Raw genomic sequence first — 25,129 nt, forward strand, 5'->3', positions numbered from 1 at the left:
CATGTCTGGGGAGCCCACCAGCCCTCTTCAGGTGAAATATACTACATTCATACTACGACCTACAAGAAGCGAAGCCAAAAGGTACAAATGCAAAAATGTGTATATACTTTATTAAATAACATGATTACATACATACAAGACGTTATGTTACAAAGAAATAGCAGCAGGAAAAAACCACCATCCCGGTGGTACACTACATTAAAAGTAATGACATATGAATAGCAATAATGAATCTCTATAATATGTGGCAGAGTCTCCTATATAAATATGTTCAATATCCCTATGTAGGACAAGAGAGTCACTACCAGAGACAGTAATAACCCTGAACATGTATAGGGGAGACTCACCAAACAAGGCAGTGTATCCAAACCGGGATGGCGTTACCCCAACGCACGTTTCGGCGTGCCTTGGCTACCCCCTGACGAAGGCACGCCGAAACGTGCGTTGGGGTAACGCCATCCCGGTTTGGATACACTACCTTGTTTGGTGAGTCTCCCCTATACATGTTCCTCACCTGTTTCTTGGTCAGTACTCTGCTAGGCGCCATGGTTCCCCTTGGATTCCATATGGTTCAGCTACATTTGCAGGTCGGACTGTTATTACTGTCTCTGGTAGTGACTCTCTTGTCCTACATAGGGATATTGAACATATTTATATAGGAGACTCTGCCACATATTATAGAGATTCATTATTGCTATTCATATGTCATTATTTTTAATGTAGTGTACCACCGGGATGGTGGTTTTTTCCTGCTGCTATTTCTTTGTAACATAACGTCTTGTATGTATGTAATCATGTTATTTAATAAAGTATATACACTTTTTTTACATTTGTACCTCTTGGCTTCGCTTCTTGTAGGTCGTTGTTTTGTTAAGGGAGCTGGTACTTTTCTGTACTTTCTAACAGTTGACCCCCTTTATATTGCCGCAACATGTGTTGTATTGACTCATTGTAGTTTTGGGCATGGGAGTCAACGTTGGTCTTATATCGGTATTAATTTATACATTCATACTACATATCTCATACACATTCAGCTTGTGTTTGCACCATGCATAGAGTCCAGATGAAGAGCCCCATTACCGTAGATTTCATACACGGCTGGCCTCTTTGCATGGCTTCCTGAGTTAAGCACAGTCCTGCTTGTCCCTGTTGCCAATTCTTGAAGGATATGCAAGGTATTTCAGTAGGGAAGATCAGCGGTGGTCAGTCTGAATGTTCATTGCAGGGACTCCTCATCAGCCATCTTCCAGTCATCTACACTATGTAAGTAATCAGTCTACCTTGTCTAGAAATGAGCCGTGGCATTGTATTTCCATAGCTCCTGCCTGTGCAATCATCCCAGCAGCCTGTCCAGAGATATTCTCAGCAGTCAACCTCAGCAGTCTACCACTTAGTGACCAGGGACTGTCTCATCTCCCCATTCATCCCCCTCATCATTTTTGTGCTAAAAAGAAATAGTACAATACACGTATAATAAAGCGTCTGCAGCAAAGCATAATGCCCCTCAGCCTCCCACTTAATAAGCCTTTGTGCGATTTTTTTCAGATAAATTCCCCAGAATTTCTCAGTGCAATAGCCGGCAGAGTGGAAAGAGTCCATAGTCCGCACAGTCTTACTGCTTGCAGATCTCTTCCAGTCTGGAAAACTTTGGGTCGAAATCATCCAGGAAGCTGAAGTCCAAGTTGTAGTCAGAGAAGATAATGGATTCCATTGAGTCAATGCGCTCTAGTTCTCCTTCGTAGGCGTATGTGCGAGGCTTGTATGTGATTATTTCGTCATCTTCATTGATGCCCTGAAGTCTCTGGGAAACAGAAGAGGTAAAATAATTAAAGGGGTTGTCCAGTATTTAGTAGCTACTTATACACTTTCATAGAATTATTGGCTAATAGAGGGGGGGGGGGGGTCTTCTGTTCAGGATTTTCATCTATTAGCCAGAATGGAGAGTGGTTACAAAGAGCGTCTCTCGCTCTGGAGGAGCTGTCCTGTCCTGCATTACCCAGACAACCCATAGATATGAATAGAAATTTTGTAACACTTACCTGTGGTGACATTGCAGAAACACTGAACACTTACTGCCCGCCGGAGGACCCAGAAGGGGGACAATATATGATCAACTTATCACAAACCCTTCTAAGAAGTAGGGATTGCCCTGAGCAGAAAACCTCTTTAAGGAGCAATAAAAGTAGATACAGTCGACTAAGCCAACCAACAAAACTTCATTAAAAGAATTCTCAGAGATATATAAAAACTTCAGACAGCACCTAACGAAGCCTAAAATAAAATAAAAAAACACGATAGATCCTAGTGCTGGTTCAGTACTCCTGGGGCTGTTCTTTTACAAAGAGCGGAGGCGACATGCCTGGATACAGCAGGTGACTGCTGCAGTCAATCACTTTCCTCAGCAGTGTAAGGCTAAAGACACTGACTGGCTGCAGCAGTGACATGCCGAATCCAGGCACATCACAATGTCAGTGGCGTGGATAGTGTCGTGGGTGGATTTGGCAAGTCACTAGCCAATCACTGTCTATAGCTGCAGGCCGCTGAGGACAGCGATTAGCAGCAGGGGGTCACATGCCATATCCAGGCGCGTCACGGCTGCTGTTTGTAAACAAATACTGGCGGGAATACCGGACCAGCACTGCAGACGACACTGCAGAAACAGGTGGGTATGAATTGTTTAAGCTATTGTAGGAGTTGTCCAAGATTGTAAATTATTTCGCACAACCCCTTTAAGTCAGTGCTGACTACTTAATCATAGAGAAACCCCAATAACTTTCCAATGCCTATTCTAAAAATGTCAGATCCTGCAATTAATGTCTTCTGGAAAACGCCTAACGAGGTTCCAAATATTCCACTGGCACCAACGACAAGGGCTGGAGCAGCAACGATGAAGCAGGACATTTAGAATACGAGTAAGGGTTTTCTTTTATTTTATACAATTTTTTTATAATTTTTTATTTTTTTTTAAACCGCATAATAATTTTTCAAACCTATGATCTTTGGTTTGAAAAATCATTGTGTCTAAGTGGTCTTTCCACCATCAGCAGACAGTAGAACAACAGGCAGAGGGAGTGGAGTAACACATGACAGCAAGATTAGACTACACACAGGGCTCATCTGTCGTCCCTAACCATGGAGATGGATAGGCATTTACAAGAGCGGTATACATAAGACAGTTGGGGATTTTTTATTCAAGACAATTTGCAAAACTGTTTCAATGGTTTTTGTTTTAGATAAAATGAAGAAGTAGGTTGCAAAACCGTACATATCCTTAAAGGGGTTATCCCATGACTAATGTAAAAAGTTAAAATTAGACATCATGTAGTAGATGACAACCTCTTTCTAACAAAGCTAGAACCAGCCCTGTACCCTGATTCATGTCTCTGCTCGATTTATATCAAGCTGACAGCTCAAGGAGAGTGTCTTTCCTGCCTCACCTCAGGGGGCGTGTCCATTCTGCTGCAGTTCTCTCCCCATCAGAACTCGGGAGGCAGTTGAAGCATGAAAGTGAGCAGGACAATGAAATAAGAAAAAAGCAGGAGGCTCTATACAGATATATTTTATTGAATAACTCAGTGGTTATGACATATTTTTAATTACATGCAATTCCAAAAGTATTCAGATCCGGCTGCTGGTTTGAAAACTGTAGAATATTATTTGTGGACAGCCCCTTCAAGGTGTCACTGAACTTTCAAAAAAGTTTTGATAAGTCATAGCGACATATAAAAGGTTTTGAAGGGTGCGAGTCTAAGTGCTGAGACCACCACCGATCACAAGAACGAGGAGACAGCTGTGCTCACATAGCAAGCTGTTGTGCCCTTTCATAGGTAAATGTATTGATATCCAATTCATTCTAGTCAAGATGGATGTTCATTTCCTTTAAGAGCCATGCTCGACTATATTTACAATTTTGTATGTCTTGAGTAGGCCAAAGTAAGGTCGTACAAAGATTCATAACCTTTAGTGTTATTCTTCTCATGAATGTACCAGTCTGAGAAGAATCCTCCTTGTCTACTTTTAAATTTATGACGGGAGATAAAGATAAGCTCTATGCAGCTGGTTATAATTACCTATACAATTAGGCATTTATTAATGAAGCAAAATATATAATATTCATGTATTCATTTAATGAGCCTTAGTTAGTTCTTAGCATAAGACAATAAGTAGGACATATATATATATATTTGTTTATATTATATTGTTATATGTTACGAAGACAACATATTATATATATTTCTCATTAGGAGAATATTTGTCTCTAAAAGAGTGTCTGTAAAGATGTGTATTTTGTAATCATTAATCACATCTTTGGTATGACGGAGGAGGTACTGATATCTCTGTGAGAAAACAAGGCCATTCATACTATTTATGATCCATAAATCAACAGTGTGAGAAATATTCAGAGAGACGCCTAGAGGTTTGTCTCTAATTGCTACAAGTGTCAGAATTAATCCCTATGGCTTTGAATTAAAGCTTTTAAGGTCAAATGTATATAATACGTTTTATTCAGACTTACATAAGTTAACCCTTTATACTATGATGCAAATAGCTTACACAGCAGTGCCACCTAGGTATCAGTAGGTGACATTACAACAGTAGCAAAAGTGCATTCTGGGTAAGGTTATGATGTCACTTTTTTTATCAATGGTCACGCCCATCCGACAATGATTGGAAAGTTCCAAACTAGGAAGGTGTGTCTAACTGATAAGTTTGTGATCATAAACCATACACAGAAGGTAGAAGGGAAGGAGAAAAAGGGAAAGAGAGGAAGTGGAGCTCTCTAGAGGGGTCTATCAAGATGAAAGCCATGGTGAGATGTGCTATGATGGACCACCCAGCTTTCCTAGGAGCAGAAGTGAGATTCCTACTAGCACTTGGTAAGAGACACAGAAAATGATATTTCATTTTATTAAGACTAATTTGATAGTGTGGGTGAAATTATACCATCTAGATTGGCGAATAAATAAATGATTAAATTAATTGATCATCTCCATATTGAGATGTAGTCTTAGGATATTGTGAGACTTTATTCTACCTGCAGAAGAATCTAGACTCATAATCTAGAAAAGCATTAAATGATTGCTTTTATATATATATATATATATATATATATATATATATATATATATATATATATTGATAGAACATTCTTCGCCAAGCTAAGTGATGGATTCCCACAGGAAAGATTAATTTCAAGTCCTTCCTATTTAAGATCCTAGATCCCTGTTATTTGTCTTAATAGTCTTACCAAAGTTATATATGTGAAAATAATCCAGGATGGGGCGGAAAGATATAGTTGTCTCTTCTAAGTTATATCCTTAAATGGATTTGCCCATCTTGAAGTCATGTGATGTGTAGTTGGTTAGGGGGGGGCAGAATGTATTTAGCATTCTATAATGATGTCTAGGATTAGACATGCCCATCTTGATATCATGAGGTTTTCTCTGAACAGAAGTGATATATATAACTTATGTTCATACTTTGATATCCTAACCTAATAATAGCTTGGTTATAATGTGACAAGTTATTTCCACTCACATGTATTGTTAAGCTTGTAATGCTTTATATTAGCGTTATATATATTCATTTGCATGTATCATTGTGTTTATTTACTCATATATGTATATAACCTTGTAACCAATAAATCTGCATATTTTTATAATACCTGTGTATTATTGTATAATGCAGAACTACATGTTTATCATTAACGTCATCTCACGTCAAAAATAACTTATTTATCTGAGGAAATAGTCGGGCTCAGATGTGAATTATTTAATTAGGTTGTCTACAATTTACCAGGTCATGATTTTAAGAATTTATGACAAATTTTATAAAAAAAAAATTTTATGGTTAATTATTTTTATGATCATAATTAATAATTCTTAATTGAATTATTACCCCCCCCCCCCCCAACAAAGCTCACGAGGAGACAGCAGTGCTCACATAGCAAGCTCACAAGGAAATAGCAGTGCTCACATAGTAAGCTCACAAGGAGAGAGCAGTGCTCACATAGTAAGCTCACAAGGAGAAAGCAGTGCTCACATATCAAGCTCACAAGGAGAGAGCAGTGCTCACATAGCAATCTCACAAGGAGAGAGCAGTGCTCACATAGCAAGCTCACAAGCAGAGAGAAGTGCTCACATAGCAAGCTCACAAGGAAATAGCAGTGCTCACATAGTAAGCTCCCAAGGAGAGAGCAGTGCTCACATAGTAAGCTCACAAGTAGAGAGCAGTGCTCACATATCAAGTTAACAAGGAGAGAGCAGTGCTCACATAGCAAGCTCACAAGGAGAGAGCAGTGCTCACATAGAAAGCTCACAAGGAAATAGCAGTGCTCACATAGTAAGCTCACAAGGAGAGAGCAGTGCTCACATAGTAAGCTCACAAGGAGAGAGCAGTGCTCACATATCAAGCTCACAAGGAGAGAGCAGTGCTCACATAGTAAGCTCACAAGGAGAGAGCAGTGCTCACATAGTAAGCTCACAAGGAGAGAGCAGTGCTCACATATCAAGCTCACAAGGAGAGAGCAGTGATCACATAGCAAGCTCACAAGGAGAGAGCAGTGCTAATATAGTTAGCTCACAAGGAGAGAGCAGTGCTCACATATAAAGCTCACAAGGAGAGAGCAGTGCTCACACAGCAAATTCTCTCTCCAGAAAGATTCAATAAAAAGTCTATGGGCCCATCTTGATTCCGTCTCCTGCAGCGAGGGAGAGAGTAAGCAAATTATGTGAGTGCTTCTCTCTCCCCGTTCTAGCAATCGGTGGGCATGTCAGCACTCAGACCCCCAACAATCAAAACCTTTGATATATCTCTATGACATATTAAAAGTGTTTTGAAAGTTCATTGACGCTTCTTCTGCTTTCTTCTATATCTGTCCATGGGTCATGTCCAGTATTGCAACTCAGTTCTATAAGGGTCCATTCACACATCCTCAAAATGCGTCCGCTTTCGTTCCGCAATTTTGCGGAACAGGTGCGGACCCATTCATTTTCAATGGGGCCGGAATGTGCTGTCTGCATTCGCATTTGCGGATCCGCACTTCCGTTCCGCAAAAAAATAGAACATGTCCTAACGCACATTGCCGGTGTCCGTGTTTTGCGGATCCGCAAAACACATACGGACGTGGGAATGGACCCTTAAAGTGCATGAGATTGATCTACAATACCTCACACAACCTGTGGACAGCATGGTACTGTTTCGGGTAGATATCAGCTATGTTTATCTAATTGTGGGCAACCTGGGTAATAAGTATCATTACATCTGTGTCTGGCTACACCTATAACTCTGAGGGTCAACAGGTTCCACAAATATCAGTGTTATTGGCTCCATCACACACACACACATGTTCATATTACCGACTCAGATTGCAACGTCTATTTCCAGATATATGGCTCAATTCTCAATCCGAAACCAAATAGGTTAAATAATCCAATTGTTTCAAGTTACTAAGGAGTCGATAAACACTGAACATCATGACATTTCACTTTCTCTTTCTACCCAGAATGGCGTTGCAGAGTTGACCTCGGTGACTGTGCACCTGGACTGGAAATGACAAGTGACGGTGGATCGCTGCACACTGTGACACGTGTGTCCCTTGCTCTTAAAGGCTTGCGTGCGTACTGTTACAATGGCATGACAGTAGCTTTGATGGGTTTATTACACTCACCAACTGTGCAAGGTGTGCATTCCTCGAAATTGGACGTGATCCAGTAGCCCTGACTCATTACAGTTGTACTTAAGGTGTCTGATTTGTCATGTTATTAGGTTTGAACATTGTTACCGTGAAGAGGGAGGGGGGTGCGATGATATAATCAAAGTAATTGTTGGAAGGTTCTTAGGTTTATATAAGCTGGGTGTAAAGTAACTTGGCTCTGACTCCAATGAATAATCTATGGGCTGTGGAAGGTATAATTATGTGCTGAGCTAGAAAAAAAATGCAGCGTACCAGAGAACATTACTGTCAGGATCCATCAAATCCTGTTCCTGCTGCTGTAATATTCAGAGACGCACTAAACTGCTTATTATAGTAGATTAACTTTACACAACTTGCAGTCTTTCCGATCCATATACCTCCACCTGATGATGAGCACCAATGTCCTGCATAGTGTGACAGCCTGGCAAGGAGCACAGCTGAGTGATGTCTGCAACAAGTCACATCCTATTCCTTAGGCCTCATGCACACGACCGTTGTTTGCTTCCGCGTCCGTTCCGCCGATTTTAGCGTTTCAGGTGTGGACCCATTCATTTCTATGGAGCCGTTGAAAATGCGGATAGTGCACCGTTTGCCATCCGCGTCCGTGATCCGTGGTTCCAGTCCGTCCAAAAAATATAACCTGTCCTATTATTTCCGCGGAAAACGGTTCGCGGACCGCTAAAAAACGCGGAGGCACACAAGATTGTCATCCGCGTCCGCGTCCATTTTATTCCTATCATTTGCATGGCAAACCTGTCTTAGACTTTTTTTAACCTTCCTTTATGTCTGGTGGTCCTCCAAAAATAAAGGAAGACACACGAAAACGGAAACGGATCATGGAACAACGGAACCCTATTTTGCGGAACGAAACACAACAACGGTCGTGTGCATGAGGCCTTAGGGTGATGGTTTGAAAAGGGCATTTTGGACATTAGAACTAATAAACTTAACTTAAACTTAACTTAATAAAAATTCACTACAGCCACTGAGTAATTCAATAAAGATGGCTGCACATGCTCAGTTTCATCCTTCAACTGCCTCCTGAGTTGTTATTGGGAGAGTATGGACACACCTCCTCAGCTGCAGCAGAAAAGACACTCTCCTTGAGCGGCCATCTTTACACCGTCTTTTTCGCCCCATAAGACATACTTTTTGTCCCCCAAAGTAGGGGAAGAAAAAATGTCACTGCGTCTTATGGGGGCAAATACTAATGAGCGCTTCCATTATGGAAGTGCTCATTAGTACTGGAGGACTGGGAAGCAGTGAATGCAGCACTCCCCGGGCTCTGTACTCACTGCTTCCTGGTCCTGTGCTGTCGGCTGTGCTGTGGCTGTGTTGGGTCACACCACAGCCGAAAGCAGGAAGAAGAAGAGAGAGTGCTGGAGGTGGGGAGCAGTGGCATCCAGAGCAGGAGAGGTAAGTTGATTTTTTATTTATTTAATGTGATCTGAGGCTGGGAGGTGCTTTGAGGCATGGGGGGCTGCTCTGAAGCATGGGGGCTGCTCTGAAGCATGGGGCGCTGCTCTGTGGTAGGGATTGACAGATATTGATTTTTTAAAGCCGATACCGATAATCTGTGAACTTTCAGGCCAATAGCCGATGATTTATACCGATATTTTATATATTATAATATATATTATATTAGTTGGTAGTCACTGAGGTGGTGGAAATTTGCATTTGGCACTAGTATATTATAAATGGTACGGTAAATTATAAATTAATAAAGCCCTTAGTTGGTAGTCAATTTATAATTTACATTTATAATATACAGTATTTTTTGCCCTATAAGACGCACCGGCCCATAAGACGCACCTAGGTTTTTGAGGAGGAAAATAAGAAAAAAAATATTTTTAACCAAAAGGTGTGCTTTTGGTGGGTTTGAACTAATGGCGGTCTGTGCATGACACTATTATGGGGGATCTGTGGATGATGCACTGTTATGGGGTGGGGGATTTGTGTATGGGACTGTTATGGGGGGGATCTGTGGATGGCACTGTTATGGGGGGATCTATGGATGGCACTGTTATGTGGGGGAGCTGTGGATGGCATTATGATGGGGGGATCTCTGGATGGCATTATGATGGGGGGGATCTGAGGATGGCATTATGATGGTGGGGGGGATCTGTGGATGGCATTATGATGGTGGGGGGATCTGTGGATGGCATTATAATGGTGGGGATCTGTGGATGGCACTGTTATGGGGTGGTGGATCTGTGGATGACACTGCTATATGTGTCATCCACAGATCCCCCCATAACAGTCACATCCACAGATACCCCCATCATAATGCCATCCACAGACCCCCCCCCCCCCCCCCATCATTATCCCATTCACAGATTCCTAGGGAGGGACTGTAGTAGGCGGGGAGAGCGGCGCGGCCATGCAGGCACTGTACTATGGCCCCGCAGCTCAGTATGTACTGTATTATACGTAGTGTTAATCATCAGATCTAAACTGAATATTGATGCGCTCCCCCTGCTCCCCATGTGTACCGTACTTACCGGTACACATGTCATGCTCCTGTAGTAAGCACTAGCAGCTAGCAGGCCGGGCGGCCGTAACTCACTGAGGTCATGTGCCTGCTCCGCCTACTTCATTCATAAAGTAGGCGGAGCAGGCACGTGACCTCCGTGAGTTACGGCCGCCCGGCCTGCTAGCTGCTAGTGCTTACTACAGGAGCATGACATGTGTACCGGTAAGTACGGTACACATGGGGAGCAGGGGGAGCGCATCATTATTCAGTTTATATCTGATGATTAACACTACGTATAATACAGTACATACTGAGCTGCGGGGCCAGAGTACAGTGCCTGAATGGCCCTGCCCCCTCTCCCCGCCTACTACAGTCCCTCCTCCCTCCTCACTAATACATCGCAGTCTGCGATGCTGTAGCATCGCAGACTGCGATGTAAATTGCCAGCATTCGCCCCATAAGACGCAGGGGCACTTTTCTCCCACTTTTGGGGGGGGGGGGGGAGTGCGTCTTATGGGGCGAAAAATACAGTACTAGTGCCAAATGCCAATTTCCACACCATCCCCTCCTTCTCACTGGCTTTATTAACCCCTATTAATCCTAAGATCAGACTTTAATTAACCCCTATCAGACCTCAGATCAGACTTTATTTAACCCCTATCAGACCTGAGATCAGTCTTTAACCCCTATCAGACCTCAGATAAGACTTTATTTAACCCCTATCAGACCTCAGATGGGTAAAATAAAAAAACTCCTCTCCTGCGCCGCAGCTCCTTTTCATCTCCGGGTCCGGTGTCGCGCCCCCCGCTGCACTGTCACCTGACAGCGTGCAGCGTCAGGTCATAGTGCGCGCACTACGTCCTGACGCTGTACGGGGTCAGGACAGTGCAGAGCGGGCCCTATCAAAGAAGACCAGGGAGGGTGAGTATGGCGGTATGATCTGAGGTCTGAATGGGGGGCCTTATTTATATTGGGACTCTTATCTGAGGTCCGATTGGGGATCACTCACATTGGGGTCTGAGCTGAGGTCTGATCTGAGGTCTAATGAAAAAAAAAATCTTATTGTTCTCCTCTAAAACCTAAAAATTGGTAAATCTAGCAGACCTAAAAACCTAAAAAATGCTAAAAATATGGTAAATCTAGCAGAGCAATTAATGGGGAGATCTCTGGATCCATGTGAGGTATAGGGCTGGTTCTAGCTTTGTTAGAAAGAGATTGACATGTACTACATGATCTCCGATTTTCATTTTTACATGAATCATAGCATAACCCCTTTAAAGGGCAAGTCACTTTTTGGGCAATATTTGTCCTCTGCTCATAGCTTATTGCAGCACCTCTGCAGACAAAAAACATTGCATAGCAGTCCACCGATATTAGATCCATAGAGTGGTGTGCTTACTATGACTGCTTGCTAATGTGCGTCTTTAAAAAATATGGTGAGGGGAACCCAACACTGGTTCGAAGGCTTCTTCCACCATAGAAAGTGATGGCATGCTGTATTGTGAAAGAACAGGCTTACCATCTAATATGTATGACAACCACCAGATGGCATATTTTGGGTAAGATAAGGATCGGACAGTTGGGGAGATAAACCACTGCCAGAAGTGTTCCCCTCTTCCTACTGAGTGAGAACTAATAATGCATGTGTATGAGGGGATCCAGATGTAAAAGAGCCTTAAGTTGGCAATACACATTCAATAGCTGTTGGCCTGGTCATTTGGCTGATAACTATCTCTCCTAGGCTCCCCCATACACATATTTAATGGAGAGGAGAGAAAGCCTCTGCCAGACACTTCTGGAAGTGGCTTATCATCCAGAAAAGAGAAAATATTCACTTCGACCCATCCTTCTTCCTCCAACATATGAGTCGGGAACTTCTCACGCACATTAGACTGTAAACTGAACCCACCATTGATGCTGCTACTTCTCAGTGCCTCCCTGCACAGTGACCTTGAAGGGTTGGACTACAAGAAGGTGATCTTAGTCCCTTTGTTCTTTGGATCCCAGAAGTTGGATCCTCAGCAATACCTTACCAATATGCCATAACATGCCATGTAATAACCCTTTCCATACTCCACTTGGGATTCCCCCTTTTTAGCCAGTGCAAACATTTACTACAGGGAACATCTGTTCCTCTAGTGGACCCACTATAGTCATGTATAACATGGTCACCCACATCATGGATGCTATATAAGCAAGATTTTTTATTACTTACCCGACTGAGCATTTCTCCAATTTTTTCTACAAATGTGTTTTCCTGTCTGTTCTTAAAGAAGCCATTCTTCATGTGTTTGCTATTCTGTAATGACAATAACATAGGCAGCACATGGGCGTTAGATATAGGAGGTTATTATGGTCAACCTGCTTAGAAAACAATTATTGTCTTATTATAATACACTTAGGTCGGTCGGCTGGTTTCTATATTGCTAATGTTCATTTTTTTTACTCTGAGGACACCTAGTGGTGAAATAGGGAAATGCATGCAGATATATACATAGGAAGCTGTAAAGTATAGCATTGTTTGTAATGATAGTGGGCAAGGCTATGGAATTCATCCTTTTTCACTCCTTTGTATGGTAAACTGCTAGTTTATTCGACCAGGTTGACAGATTGCGGTTTTGGTGCATTTTGTGATGCTCTTTTTTTAAGCCAAAAAATAGTGTACATGTCTAAAAAATGAATATCCTGCCTTTGTATATAACTGTTCAAGAGCCAGGGGCAGATTGGCCATAGACCTAACAGGGAAATTTCCCATTGTGCCAATGCCCATGAGGCCACCCAAGCCCCCCTCTATGCCGCTGGCCGGGTACATATTGAGATCTCAGTGGTAATTAACTCTGTGAGAATCAGGTACTCATGTACCCGGCCAGCGACCGCACATACCCAGAATTCTACGTCTGTGGCTCAAATCTCACCTGTTAAGCCCCCTGCCCCATTTCTTAATCAGAGACAACTAGAGGAGGAGGACAGCAAATGGCAACTATTGATGGCTACCACAGATGGACAGCTTTTGGGCCAGTATATTGTGCTGCTCTGTGCCATATGGTTCTGACGGAACAGTATTTTGTGCTATGGTACTGCTGACCCTATCTACTTGTGTTTCCCCACCTTCTGTGATTTTGGACCCCCCTACACTTTTAGAAAAAAAAATTCCAGGGCCACTTCAAGTCTCCAGTTAGCCCCTGGCAAGAGCAGTTTGGAAAATAGGAGCAATTACCTTATTTTCCGGCGTATAAGACGACTGGGTGTATAAGACGACCCCCAACTTTTCCAGTTAGAATATAGGATTTGGGCTATACTCGCCGTATAAGACTACCCCTCCAACGCTATTTACTTTGGCATCAAGATCTGCAGGTAATTGTTGTACAATTTTCGTCATTTGCCTCAGTACCATATTATGCCTTTCCAAGAATCTATGTATGTACTGGTGCTGTACTGTATGAATCGGTACAGATACTGGTGCTGTACTGTACAGATACTGGTGCTGTACTGTATTCACCACATGTATCTGCAGCATCCCACTCAGGACACGTGGGAACTGCGAAATAGCTTTAAAACTGCATTATCATATTGCATGTTATTTTGTACTACACCACCTGTTGTATCCCTGTTCATAGGCTGGTCTGATGCAATTTATACATCCCACCACTAGATGGGGATAGTACTTAGGTTTTATATATATATATATATATATATATATATATATATACTTAGGTCAGGCCTAGTGTGTGGTTGTAGTTGGAAGAGTCTGGAAGATTAGGTTAGAGAGTAGCAGAGTCAGTGGTTACTCTGGGGCTACATACCACAGATTAGTGGGTGAAGCCAAATGCAGAAATGAGGTAGAGCCAAGGTATGAGGCGCAGGAGAGCGTTTTCCTCCTGTGAACTTCTTAGATCCCAGAACCTACAACCAGAGGATAGCGTTTTCGTCCCTGGAAGAAGTTAACCAAGCTAAAGAGAGACATCGGTGATAACAGCCATTACTAAAGGCTTAATGGGCACCTCTGCACATGGTGGAGGACAATCTAGCTACAGGCAGCCTCACCATACTTTGAAGAATACAGATTAGCTACCTGTTCAAGGGCTTGGAAGTCACAGAAACGAGAAGGACTAAGCATACCAAATAAGCATTACAGGCAACCTCACCAAAAACTCTGGTTTACTAGGGACCTGAAGCAGAGTCACCTACCAGAACTACTTCTACAGAACCTTCAAGCTAAGCTAAACCCAGTCAAACCTATTAACAGTGGATCAACAGAATTCCTCTAAATTGCAAAAGTCTGTATTCTGTCTGGATGTAAATGCTGCAACTGGAACCAACATCAGTAAAAGTTGTGAGTTGTATCCTAACACTGTCTACTTCATTCTTACCACTGGTTGTACCACCATTAATGGTACTGGCGTCACGACAAATACCATCAAGGGACTCAGCCGCAACAAGCACCCTAAGCACCCCTGACATCAAGGGCACCTCAACCTCCATCTTGGCTGATGCTTCCCTACCACAGAGTGTGCCCCGGAGGATTTTGTGCTGTCTTCCTCACAACTGTGCTGCCAGCCCAGGGAGGCTTTCTGCTAACCGTGAGTAAACTGATGAACTGTGTTGTTATTTGGCCCCTCATCGGCCCACCGTGCACCTCACGTTATTGCCCCTGCGGTTCTGGCTGGCTGCATATCTGCTCCCCAGATAGACTCTGTTTTTTCACCTCAGATAAGATGCACACCAAACTTCATTAGAGATCCGCCGTTCCAACATTAGAATTGGCTGAAGTGTAGTTGCTCCTGCTTCCCCCTGCCTTCCCTCAGAATCGCCAATCCAACCCAGTATACAACAACCAGCCAATCACGGCAAGCGATGTACCGGTATTTTCTGTGCACACTGTTGGATTGGGTGGGTCAGCTCTCCCTGCCTGCCCAGCCCTCCCTATCTTCAAGACGATCTGAGCGGTAGTACGCAATGTGATACTGCCGGCATGAGAAAACCACTGAGAGCAGGGAGAGGGGGCTGCTTCAGGAGCGGCTGGCCGGGATGCAGCGCACGGTGGCTCAGCTAGAGGGCGCCTGTCCCTGAAGCTGGAGAAGGACAGCTTCTCCAGTCCAGCTAGGAAGTAAGTTTCAGCACGCCGTATACCGGTATATAAGACGACACCCGGCATATAAGACGACACCCAACTTTTGAGAAGATTTTCATGTGTTAAAAAGTAGTCTTATATGCAGGAAAATATAGTATTTAATTCTTTGCTATGCACAATATTACTCGCTTACATTTGTACTTATTTAAAACCTTAATCCTCAAATATGTTGACTGATAGTTTGTTAGAAGTGCATTTATTCAAGGTATTTGCATCTACGGACATTTAGGCATTTCAAAGAAATGATGTATCCAGGTGGTGCTAGATCTGGACTTTATGTGGCTGCAGCTCACACATAGTAAGAGAAGTAAGTGGCAGCATCCAGCCAGGTGCAAAGACAATGGAAATATTGTATTCCTCCAACATGAGAAAAATGCAATATGTCAAGACATTTTACAGACATTATGCATCTAGGAGGCACTGTCTTTACTACTATAAATCAGTCCTTGATGTATTTGCATTTCGTCTCTACAAAAAAAAAATGTATGGTCCGAAGGCATGAAATGACCTTACCTGATGCCATGTGCCAGTCTGACTCTGTATGGCCTGGTTTCCCTAAAATAGATGGTAATCGTTAAACATGGTGTAATGCAGCCAACATATATGTGTTGTATCAGACTAGATTATGAATAAATGAAGTGAAATGAATAAATCGCTAGGATATGCCCCCATTGTCTGATAGGTGCGGGTCCCATCTCTGGGATCGACACCTACACCGAGAACGGAGTGGGGAAAGGTGGTGGAGGGTGCACTTTGCATGTGCAGCCGCCCTCCATTCATTTCTATGAGGTCGCCGAAAATAGCCGAGCACTGGCTCGGCTATTTCCGTCAGTCCCATAGAAATGAATGTGAGCAAGGGCCGCAGAAGCGCAGTGCACTCCCATTCACTTGTATGGGGAGAGTGCTTGGTGGTGGCTGGAACCTGGGGTCCTCCAGTCACAGCTCTCCCCACTCCATTCTTGACCCTCACCTATCAGACAATGGGGGCATATACTAGCGATATGTCCCCATTGTCTATGATGGGCCAACACATTTAACAGCATTTAGAAAGCATTAAGAAAAAATTGCTCTATGGCAACCCCATGGGCCATAGACTCAGTGGTCAGGAGGGGACCTCATTGACTTCTATGGGAGGGTTTTCTAGGCATGCTCTGTGATCTGTGCAGAGGTCATTGTACAAAGAAAGAATAGATAAGATTTGACTATTACCTATTGTGAATGGTGATCCTGCCTTATCTATACACAGAGGTGATACCATTACAGGCAGGATTATAATGAGTTATCTGCATAAGCCAAGAAGTGGCTCCAATTAGACATAGTGGCCATTTGCAAAAACTGCAGTATTTTTTATCTTTTTTGTTTAAATATATGGAACACATGAAAAATAAAAAACAACATAATCAAAAAATCGTAAAAAATATGTTAAACATAAAAAAGTGATTTAAACAGCAGGTCATTCTCTGATGACACATTCCCTTTAAAAGGAGCCTGTCACCAGGAAATTCACTATTAAACAATGCTTTGTAGCTCAGCTGAATGTAATGATAGTGATCCGTTGTTTCATTCTGGAGAAAAAGGACTTTTAATCCATATTCAAATGAGCAGTTTAGTGCACCAAGGACGGGCCCAAGCCACTATGTGCACCCTTGCTTCTCCTGCTTCCTCTGCCAGTCCTTCGCTTCTTCTTCTTGATTGACAGGGCCTGGTTACTGCCTAGTCATCTCGTCTAGCCCTGCCAATCAGAGAGGGAAGGAATGGCAGAGGAAGCACGAGGAGCGACGGTGCACTGACTGGCTTGGGCTCGCCCTCAGTGCGCTTTGGGTTTTCCAAGATATTTTTTACTGATGACCTATCCTCTGGATACATCATTAGTATCTGATCAGCCATTAATATCAGCCAGTCCTTGAAAGACGACTTACCTGTACCCAGGTCTGATTTTGTCCTGTGTGCCTAGAGGCAGATGATCCTACAAGTCCTGCGCCATTCTGGTAAGACAAACATGTTTTCCAATGTATAATTCATCTGATTTACTTAGCGAGTCGAATGCTTCTAATAGCAACAAGCAGAAAACTGAACACAGCTCTGGGCTCCACATTTACAGATGTAGGCTTCATGCACACAACTGTATCCGGATTTCAGTCTTCCAATCAAGGATCAGCAGAATACGGATATCCTCCATGTGCATTCCGCTTTTTTCTCGCTCCTAACTATAGAAATGGTTGTTCTCGTCCCCAATGCAGACCTGAACTACAGATCTACAAAAAATACGGATGTGTGCATGGACCCATAGAAATGAATTTGTGAGTGGGCTATCCGCAAAAAAATTAGGATAGCACACAGATGAAAATACAGTTGTGTACATGAAGCCTAATGCCTCATGCAGACGTCCGTGTCAGTTTTGGATCAGTGGTAACCCGGACCGTGTTCAATCCGTGTTTTCTCCAGTGACAGATCCGTGTTGGGTCCGTTTTTTGCTGTCCGTGTTGCATCCGTGTTTCACTAACACTCAACAGCTGAAAAATAATTTTCAAAGAATCTCTTGTTAATGATCCATGAAACACGGATGCAACACGGATGGCATCCGTGGTTTTCACAGACCCATAGACTACAATGGGCGTGATGGATCCGTAAACACGGACAAAATAGAGCATGCATCCGTGGTAAAAAAAACGGACCTACGGACCGTGCTGAAACACTGATGTGTGAATACACACATTAAAATGAAGGGGGACGTGTGCTGTCCGTGGAGAACATGTACAGCACACGTACGTGAAACACTGACGTCTGCATGAGGCTTTAAGGTGCATTTACATGCACCGATGGAGCAGGCAATTATCAGGATGGGATCGTACCTTCCTGATAATTGTCTGCTAACCAGTGGAGGAAAGAGCTGATTTTACATAAAGCGATCTCCTCCACTGTATTGGGACAAGCAATGGCCGCTGCAATTACTCTCACCTATACAGATTCACTGTTTATGCGCAGCAGATCACTGTTCACACTGCACAATCCGCTGCCCAGAAATGATTTGATGAGATGCATGAAAGATCATTTCACCTTAATGATCGAGCATATTGCTAGTTCATCAGCAGCACATTTACATGTGGCTATTATCGGGAACCAGCGTTCGCAGTAGGGTAGATACTTACCGGTAGTAAAGATTTACATCTATACAGTAAAATACTTGTGTGCATGGAGAATCCTCCTTTACTGGATTTATATTAAATCAGAGAGAAGACAAAGGCGAGACTAGGGCAGGAAATACAGTCCTGATCAAAAGTTTAAGACCACTTGAAAAATGGCAAAAAATCATATTTAGCATGGCTGGATCTTAACAAGGTTCCAAGTACAGCTTCAACGTGCAACAAGAAGGAATGGGAGTGAGACAAAACATTTTTTGAGCATTCAATTTAATGAAATCAACGAATAAACTGAAACAGGCTGTTTTTCAGCTGATCAAAAGTTTAGGACCACACCTCCAAAAAAAAACTAAACCCCCCAAAACAGAAATCCAACTTCGAAACATGAACTCAGTAATGAGTAGCTCTGCCGTTATTGTTTATCACTTCCAAAATTCATTTCGGCATGCTTGATGCAAGCGTTTCCATGAGGTGAGTGGGAACATTTCTCCAAGTGGTGAAGAGGGCCGCACGAAGGCCATCTACTGTCTGGAACTGTTGTACATTTTTGTAAACTTCCCTTGCCATCCATCCCCAAAGGTTCTTAATTGGATTTAGATCAGGGGAACACGCAGGATGGGCCAAAAGAGTGATGTTATTCTCCTGGAAGAAGTCTCTTGTCCTGCGGGCATTGTGTACTGTAGCGTTGTCCTGTTGAAAAACCCAGTCGTTACCACACAGACGAGGGCCCTCAGTCATGAGGAATGCTCTCTGCAACATCTGGACATAGCCAGCGGCCATTTGACGCCCCTGCACTTCCTGAAGCTCCATTGTTCCACTGAAGGAAAAAGCACCCCAGACCATTATGGCGCCCCCTCCACTGTGGTGCGTAGAAAACATCTGAGGTGAGATCTGCTTGTCATGCCAGTAACGTTGGAAACCATCAGGACCATCAAGGTTACATTTTTTCTTATCAGAGAATAAAACTTTCTTCCACCTTTGAATGTCCCATGTTTGGTGCTCTCTTGCAAAGTCCAAATAAGCAGTTCTGTGGCGTTCAAGGAGACGAGGTCTTTGAAGACGTTTTTTGTTTTTGAAGCCCTTCAATCTCAGATGCCGTCTGATGGTTATGGGGCTGCAGTCAGCACCAGTAAGGGCCTTAATTTGGGTCGAGGATCGTCCAGTGTCTTGACGGACAGCCAATTGGATCCTCCGGCTCAGTGCTGGTGAAATTTTTTTGGGTCTTCCACTTGATTTTTTTGTTCCATAACCCTCGGGATCATTTAAGAAATTCCAAATGACTGTCTTACTGCGTCCCACCTCAGCAGCGATGGCGTGCTGTGAGAGACCCTGCTTATGCAGTTCAACAACCCGACCACGTTCAAAAAGGGAGAGTTTTTTTGCCTTTGCCATCACAACGTGTGACTACCTGACAGAAAATGACAATGAATCCACATCTTTGTACAGATTTGGCCTTTTAAAGGCATGTGGTCCTAAACTTTGGATCAGCTGAAAAACAGCCTGTTTCAGTTTATTCGTTGTTTTCATTAAATTGAATGCTCAAAAAATGTTTTGTCTCACTCTCATTTCTTCTTGTTGTATGTTGAAGCTCTACTTGGAACCTTGTTAAGATCCAACAATGTAAAATGTGATTTTTTTGCCATTTTTCAAGTGGTCTTAAACTTTTGATCAGGACTGTATAAACTTCTATGCAGCTTATGTGGCTGAATGACTGAAGATAGTTCTCCTCAATGGTTGACTATGCTGCAACTTCCAGACCCCAATAATAACAGGAACAGCAGCTCTGGAGCATAAACTGCTGCTCTAATAAATAAGAGGGCAGAAACATTTAGGGGCACATGTACGTTCTATTTTTCAGCATGGTCCACAAGTCATTCACTAATACCAGTTTACACTCACTGTAGAGAACTTTGTCCGTGTTGTGGGGGTTCGCCCAACTGCATCCTGATACAAAAAGGAAGGACATTGGTTATAACTGTGGTCTACGACTTGTGAAGTAACAATAATACCAATAGGCTAAATACTTACTGCATCCCAAGACGGATACTGAGGCCTTGTGAATACACTTGAGTGGGATTGTCCAACTGCTTCTTTATCCTGCAATTAAGTCATATATTAGGGCACATGTTCAGGAATTTACAAATAATTATTTGAGGCTGACATAATAAAGGAGTACATACAGTGCGGTATGATAGATAGTATTTGACGGCATTTTGTGAAGTGACATGTCACCAATAAAACTCCCAAGACAATCAGGATGAGATATTAATGCTGCTACGTCAACCTTCCTACACCAGTCGTTTTTTGCATGTTCCGTTTAGGGTACATTTACACTTGCGGCAGAGGATTCCGGCAGGCAGTCCCGTCGCCGGAACTGCCTGCCGGATCCGGCAATCCGGATGCAAACGGATGGCATTTGTCAGATGGATCTGTATCCGTCTGACAAATGCATTGAAATACCGGATCCATCTCTCCGATGTCATCCGGAAAAAAGGATCTGGTATTTATTTTCTTTCACAGATTTAAAGGTCTGCGCATGCGCGGACCGGAAGAACAAATCCGTCAATGCGACAATTTTAATGCGGATCCGGCACTAATACATTTCAATGGAAATTAATGCCGGATCCAACATTACGCCAAGTGTTCAGGTATTTTGGCCGGAGAGAAAACTGCAGCATGCTGCAGTATTTTCTCCGGCCAAAAAACGTAAGAGGGACTGAACTGATGCATCCTGAACGGATTGCTCTCCATTCAGAATGCATTAGGATAAAACTGATCAGTTTTTTTCCAGTATTGAGCCCCTAGGACGGAACTCAATGCCGGAAAAGAAAACCGCTAGTATGAAAGTACCCTTATACGTACTCTATTAGGGAACAACCACCTCCTGCCTCCTATGAAGCTCAATCTGCTGCTCTGTCCCTCAGCCATGCTTTACACTGAAGCTTTTCTTTTTCACATTGGATGCTTCATATAAGCAAAAACTCTTCACACTGAGTAATGAGCGGCATAGGCAATATTCGAATTTGCGATATTTCACTAATTTTGGGCTGAATATTCGCCATAAATTCGAAAATTCGCGATCTCGTCATTGTTTACTTGATTGCGAAAAATCGGCAATGTAATATATTTGCGATAAATTTGCGAATAGAATATCCAACACTATTCGCGAATACTCGAAGTGGCGATATTCGCGATTAAAATTCGCGATTCGAATATTTGCGCTCAACACTAATCACACACTTAGCAGGAACTCTGGATTTAGGACTGACGTGTTTCCATAGTATGGTCTATATTGTGTGAAACCCCACCTAATGACATCCAAGCACTCGTTGTAGTCTGCTAATGTGGTGCTTCTACTCTAGCTTTCTACTTTAATCAGAAGCACTTATAGCATAGGTCTGTAGACCATATGTAGCCTATTACCAAAATATAGTCAGTACAAAAGGTGGTGATTCCAACAAAACGCTGACTGTACTGCAGCATGTCATCATAAGGCCTCATGTACACTGCCATAGCACAGCTCTGTAAATCCATAAGAGGACTGCCATAGAAGTGTATGAGAAATTTCTGCACCTCTGCATGCCTCTGATATCGTACGTAGTAAGGCCACCTTCAGTATTTGCAAGCCACAGATATGCCCCTTTTCTGTGTTTTGGACAAACTCCTGGTTTTGGGCTTAGAAATAGTGATAAAAAATACTACCAAACACTAAGGTCTCTTTCACACGGGCGTTGCGGGAAAATGTGCGGGTGCGTTGCGGGAACATGCGCGATTTTTCGGCGCGAGTGCAAAACATTGTAATGCGTTTTGTACTCGCGTGAGAAAAATCGCCATGTTTGGTACCCAAACCCGAACTTCTTCACAGAAGTTCGGGCTTGGGATCGGTGTTCTGTAGATTGTATTATTTTCCCTTATAACATAGTTATAAGGGAAAATAATAGCATTCTGAATACAGAATGCATAGTAAAATAGTGCTGGAGGGGTTAAAAAAAAATATATATATAATTAACTCACCTTAATCCACTTGATCGCGCAGCCGGCATCGCTTCTGTCTTCATCTTAGCTGTGTGCAGGAACAGGACCTGTGGTGACGTCACTCCGGTCATCACATGGTCCATCACATGATCTTTTACCATGGCGATGGATCATGTGATGGTTCAGGATGCTATTATTTTCCCTTATAACCATGTTATAAGGGAAAATAATAATGATCGGGTCTCCATCCCGATCGTCTCCTAGCAACCATGCGTGATAATCGCACCGCATCCGCACTTGCTTGCGGATGCTTGCGATTTTCACGCAACCCCATTCACTTCTATGGGGCCTGCGTTGCGTTAAAAACGCAGAATATAGAGCATGCTGCGATCTTCACGCAACGCACAAGTGATGCGTGAAAATCACCGTTCGTGTGAACAGCCCTATAGAAATGAATGGGTCGGGATTCAGTGCTGGTGCAATGCGTTCAACTCACGCATCGCATCCGCGCGGAATACTCGCCCGTGTGAAAGGGGCCTAAACGTTTTTTTTCTGTCACAGATCACAGAAAAGTCATGTTATGTTCCATGAGATGCGGTATGTATGAAGGTATAAGGTGGAGCATGGTACGGGACCTGCCATACAGTTGCCATACTGCCTGTATATGAAGCTGAATATATTACCACGCACGTGCTATGTTACCTTTGTCTCAACATGTCCATTTCCATTAGCCATGAGAACAGCCGGGGTACCCTAGTGGAAGAGAATGAATAGGGTAATGATATGGCAGGTTTACATCTCTACAAATGATGCCCAGGAATTATTACACGTATAGAAGAATTCTAATGGGGCTGAGATACTGGAGCGCACAAAACATTTAGTGGCTGTAGATAATAAATCAAGGAAGTTCTTGATTTGAAACGAGATTACACTTGTATTATACACAATAAATTGCTTATAATACAGAAATTCAAACATTGAAAATCAATTGTAAGACTCTTCTGATTTAAGGACAAAGGGACAGTAGCGATTTTATATCATATACGGTACATTTTTATTACCATTTAATAAATTTGTTTGACCCTCGTCTAGTCTCCTGCACAGTACAATAGTGTACCTGTCAACTTTTCCTGAGTTTTCACTTCAATCTCCACACTCCCACTGAGCTCCATCGGTTATGTAACACCCCATAGTGGTGTTACCACTTCTGCACCCTGCTACTTTCTTTACTGGTCTAACCTCATGTCATCTTGTGTATTTATTCCAGGTCCTCCACAATGTGCATTCCTATTTTGTTATGCAACTGTTATGTTAACATGTAATGTGCCTGGTTCACCAGCAGGTGGCAGCAAACCCTGCAGAGCTGTAATTATATAGAATGGAATTTACCATTCCATTTTAACCCCCCCTATGGACGAGCCGTACTTCTTGTAGGAAGGGTGGGGACCAGTTAGCTTCAGTCTAGCTTACCCCCTGGAAGGGTGTGCAGGGGCACGTCTCTGCTGGACGTGGCCACGCCAGCCAGAGCACCTTAAAGGGAACTTGTCACCAGGATTTTGTGCATAGGGCTGAGGACATGAGTTGCTAGATGGCCGCTAGCACATCCGCAATACCCAGTCCCCATAGCTCTGTGTTATTTTATTGTGTAAAAAAATTATTTGATACATATGCAAATTAACCTGAGATGAGTCCTGTATGTGAGATGAGTCAGGGACAGGACACATCTCAGGTTAATTTGCATATGTATCAAATCGTTTTTTTTGACACAATAAAAGCACCCAGAGCTATGGGGACTGGGTATTGCGGATGTGCTAGCGGCCATCTATCAACCCATGTCCTCAGCTCTATACACAAAATCCTGGTGACAGGTTCCCTTTAAGCTCTGCTGGCCATGGAGGCCAAAGCTTGAAGCCTCAGGAGCCAGGAGAAAAATTCCCTGGCATAACCTAGAGTCAGACTACAGAGAGAAGTGCAGCATACAGAAGAAGCTGAGTTATACAGCCAGCCTGTCGGTACAGCAGAGTCAGAGAGAAACAGATAAAGCAGAGTGAAGTTTGCCTGCCAGTTTCATGCTAAAGAATGCTGGAACCAAGATAAAGCCTGTAAACCGTTTTGGAGAAACGTTTATTCATGTAAAGCTGCCATTGAACTTCATCTCAAGGTCTGGACTCAAGTTATTTTTTCAAATGCCTCAATTCCCACTATTTATTGTTTCGGAGCCAAAGCCTGGGGTCCAGCCGTATCCAGGTAGGAGCACCGTGACACAATAAGAGACATTTTAGGCCGCTACATACCACTCGGCATTTCCTACACCTGGGACACACGTGATAGGAAGGGCTCTGGGGAGAGGCGCCCGTTGCATTTACAACCAGAACTTCCAGGTTGTGGGTGTAGATGAGATGCAGCCACAACACTTCACATAGTGCTGTGTGCTGCATGATCATCCAGCACTCTTCCCTGGGCCAAAAACTCATCCACCACACCATCCATCACCCCCTTGCTGACTCCTCCTAATGTTTCTTCCCAAACAGCTTCAATATGACAAGTAGTGGACTCCACCGACCCTGCTGGTGGATTGAGAGCAGCAGCCCATTCCAAGATCATGTAGGTCTGACATCACCACCATTGGAGCAGATCATGGGAGGTCTGGGCGTGATGTCAGAGGAAATACAGTCTCAACAGAGGGGCGCAGTCATGTGACCACTCTCCCGATC

General features: G+C 43.2%; 1 protein-coding gene across 1 annotated transcript in view; it reads right to left on the bottom strand.

Moving 5' to 3' along the window:
* Positions 1–250: 250 nt before the first annotated feature.
* Positions 251–25,129, bottom strand: part of CDH26 (cadherin 26) — a 98,398-nt gene continuing 73,519 nt past the window's right edge. The window contains exons 14-20 of the mRNA XM_040435905.1: positions 23,118–23,168; positions 20,469–20,537; positions 20,340–20,384; positions 17,220–17,285; positions 15,814–15,855; positions 12,385–12,468; positions 251–1,801 (exon numbers count right to left, since the gene is read on the bottom strand). Of these exons, the coding sequence (XP_040291839.1) occupies positions 1,613–1,801; positions 12,385–12,468; positions 15,814–15,855; positions 17,220–17,285; positions 20,340–20,384; positions 20,469–20,537; positions 23,118–23,168 (546 nt within the window). The 3' untranslated portion in view covers positions 251–1,612. The remainder of the gene's footprint in view (positions 1,802–12,384; positions 12,469–15,813; positions 15,856–17,219; positions 17,286–20,339; positions 20,385–20,468; positions 20,538–23,117; positions 23,169–25,129) is intronic.

Source organism: Bufo bufo, chromosome 6, assembly GCF_905171765.1.
Source record: "Bufo bufo chromosome 6, aBufBuf1.1, whole genome shotgun sequence".
NCBI classification, from domain to species: Eukaryota; Metazoa; Chordata; class Amphibia; order Anura; family Bufonidae; genus Bufo; species Bufo bufo.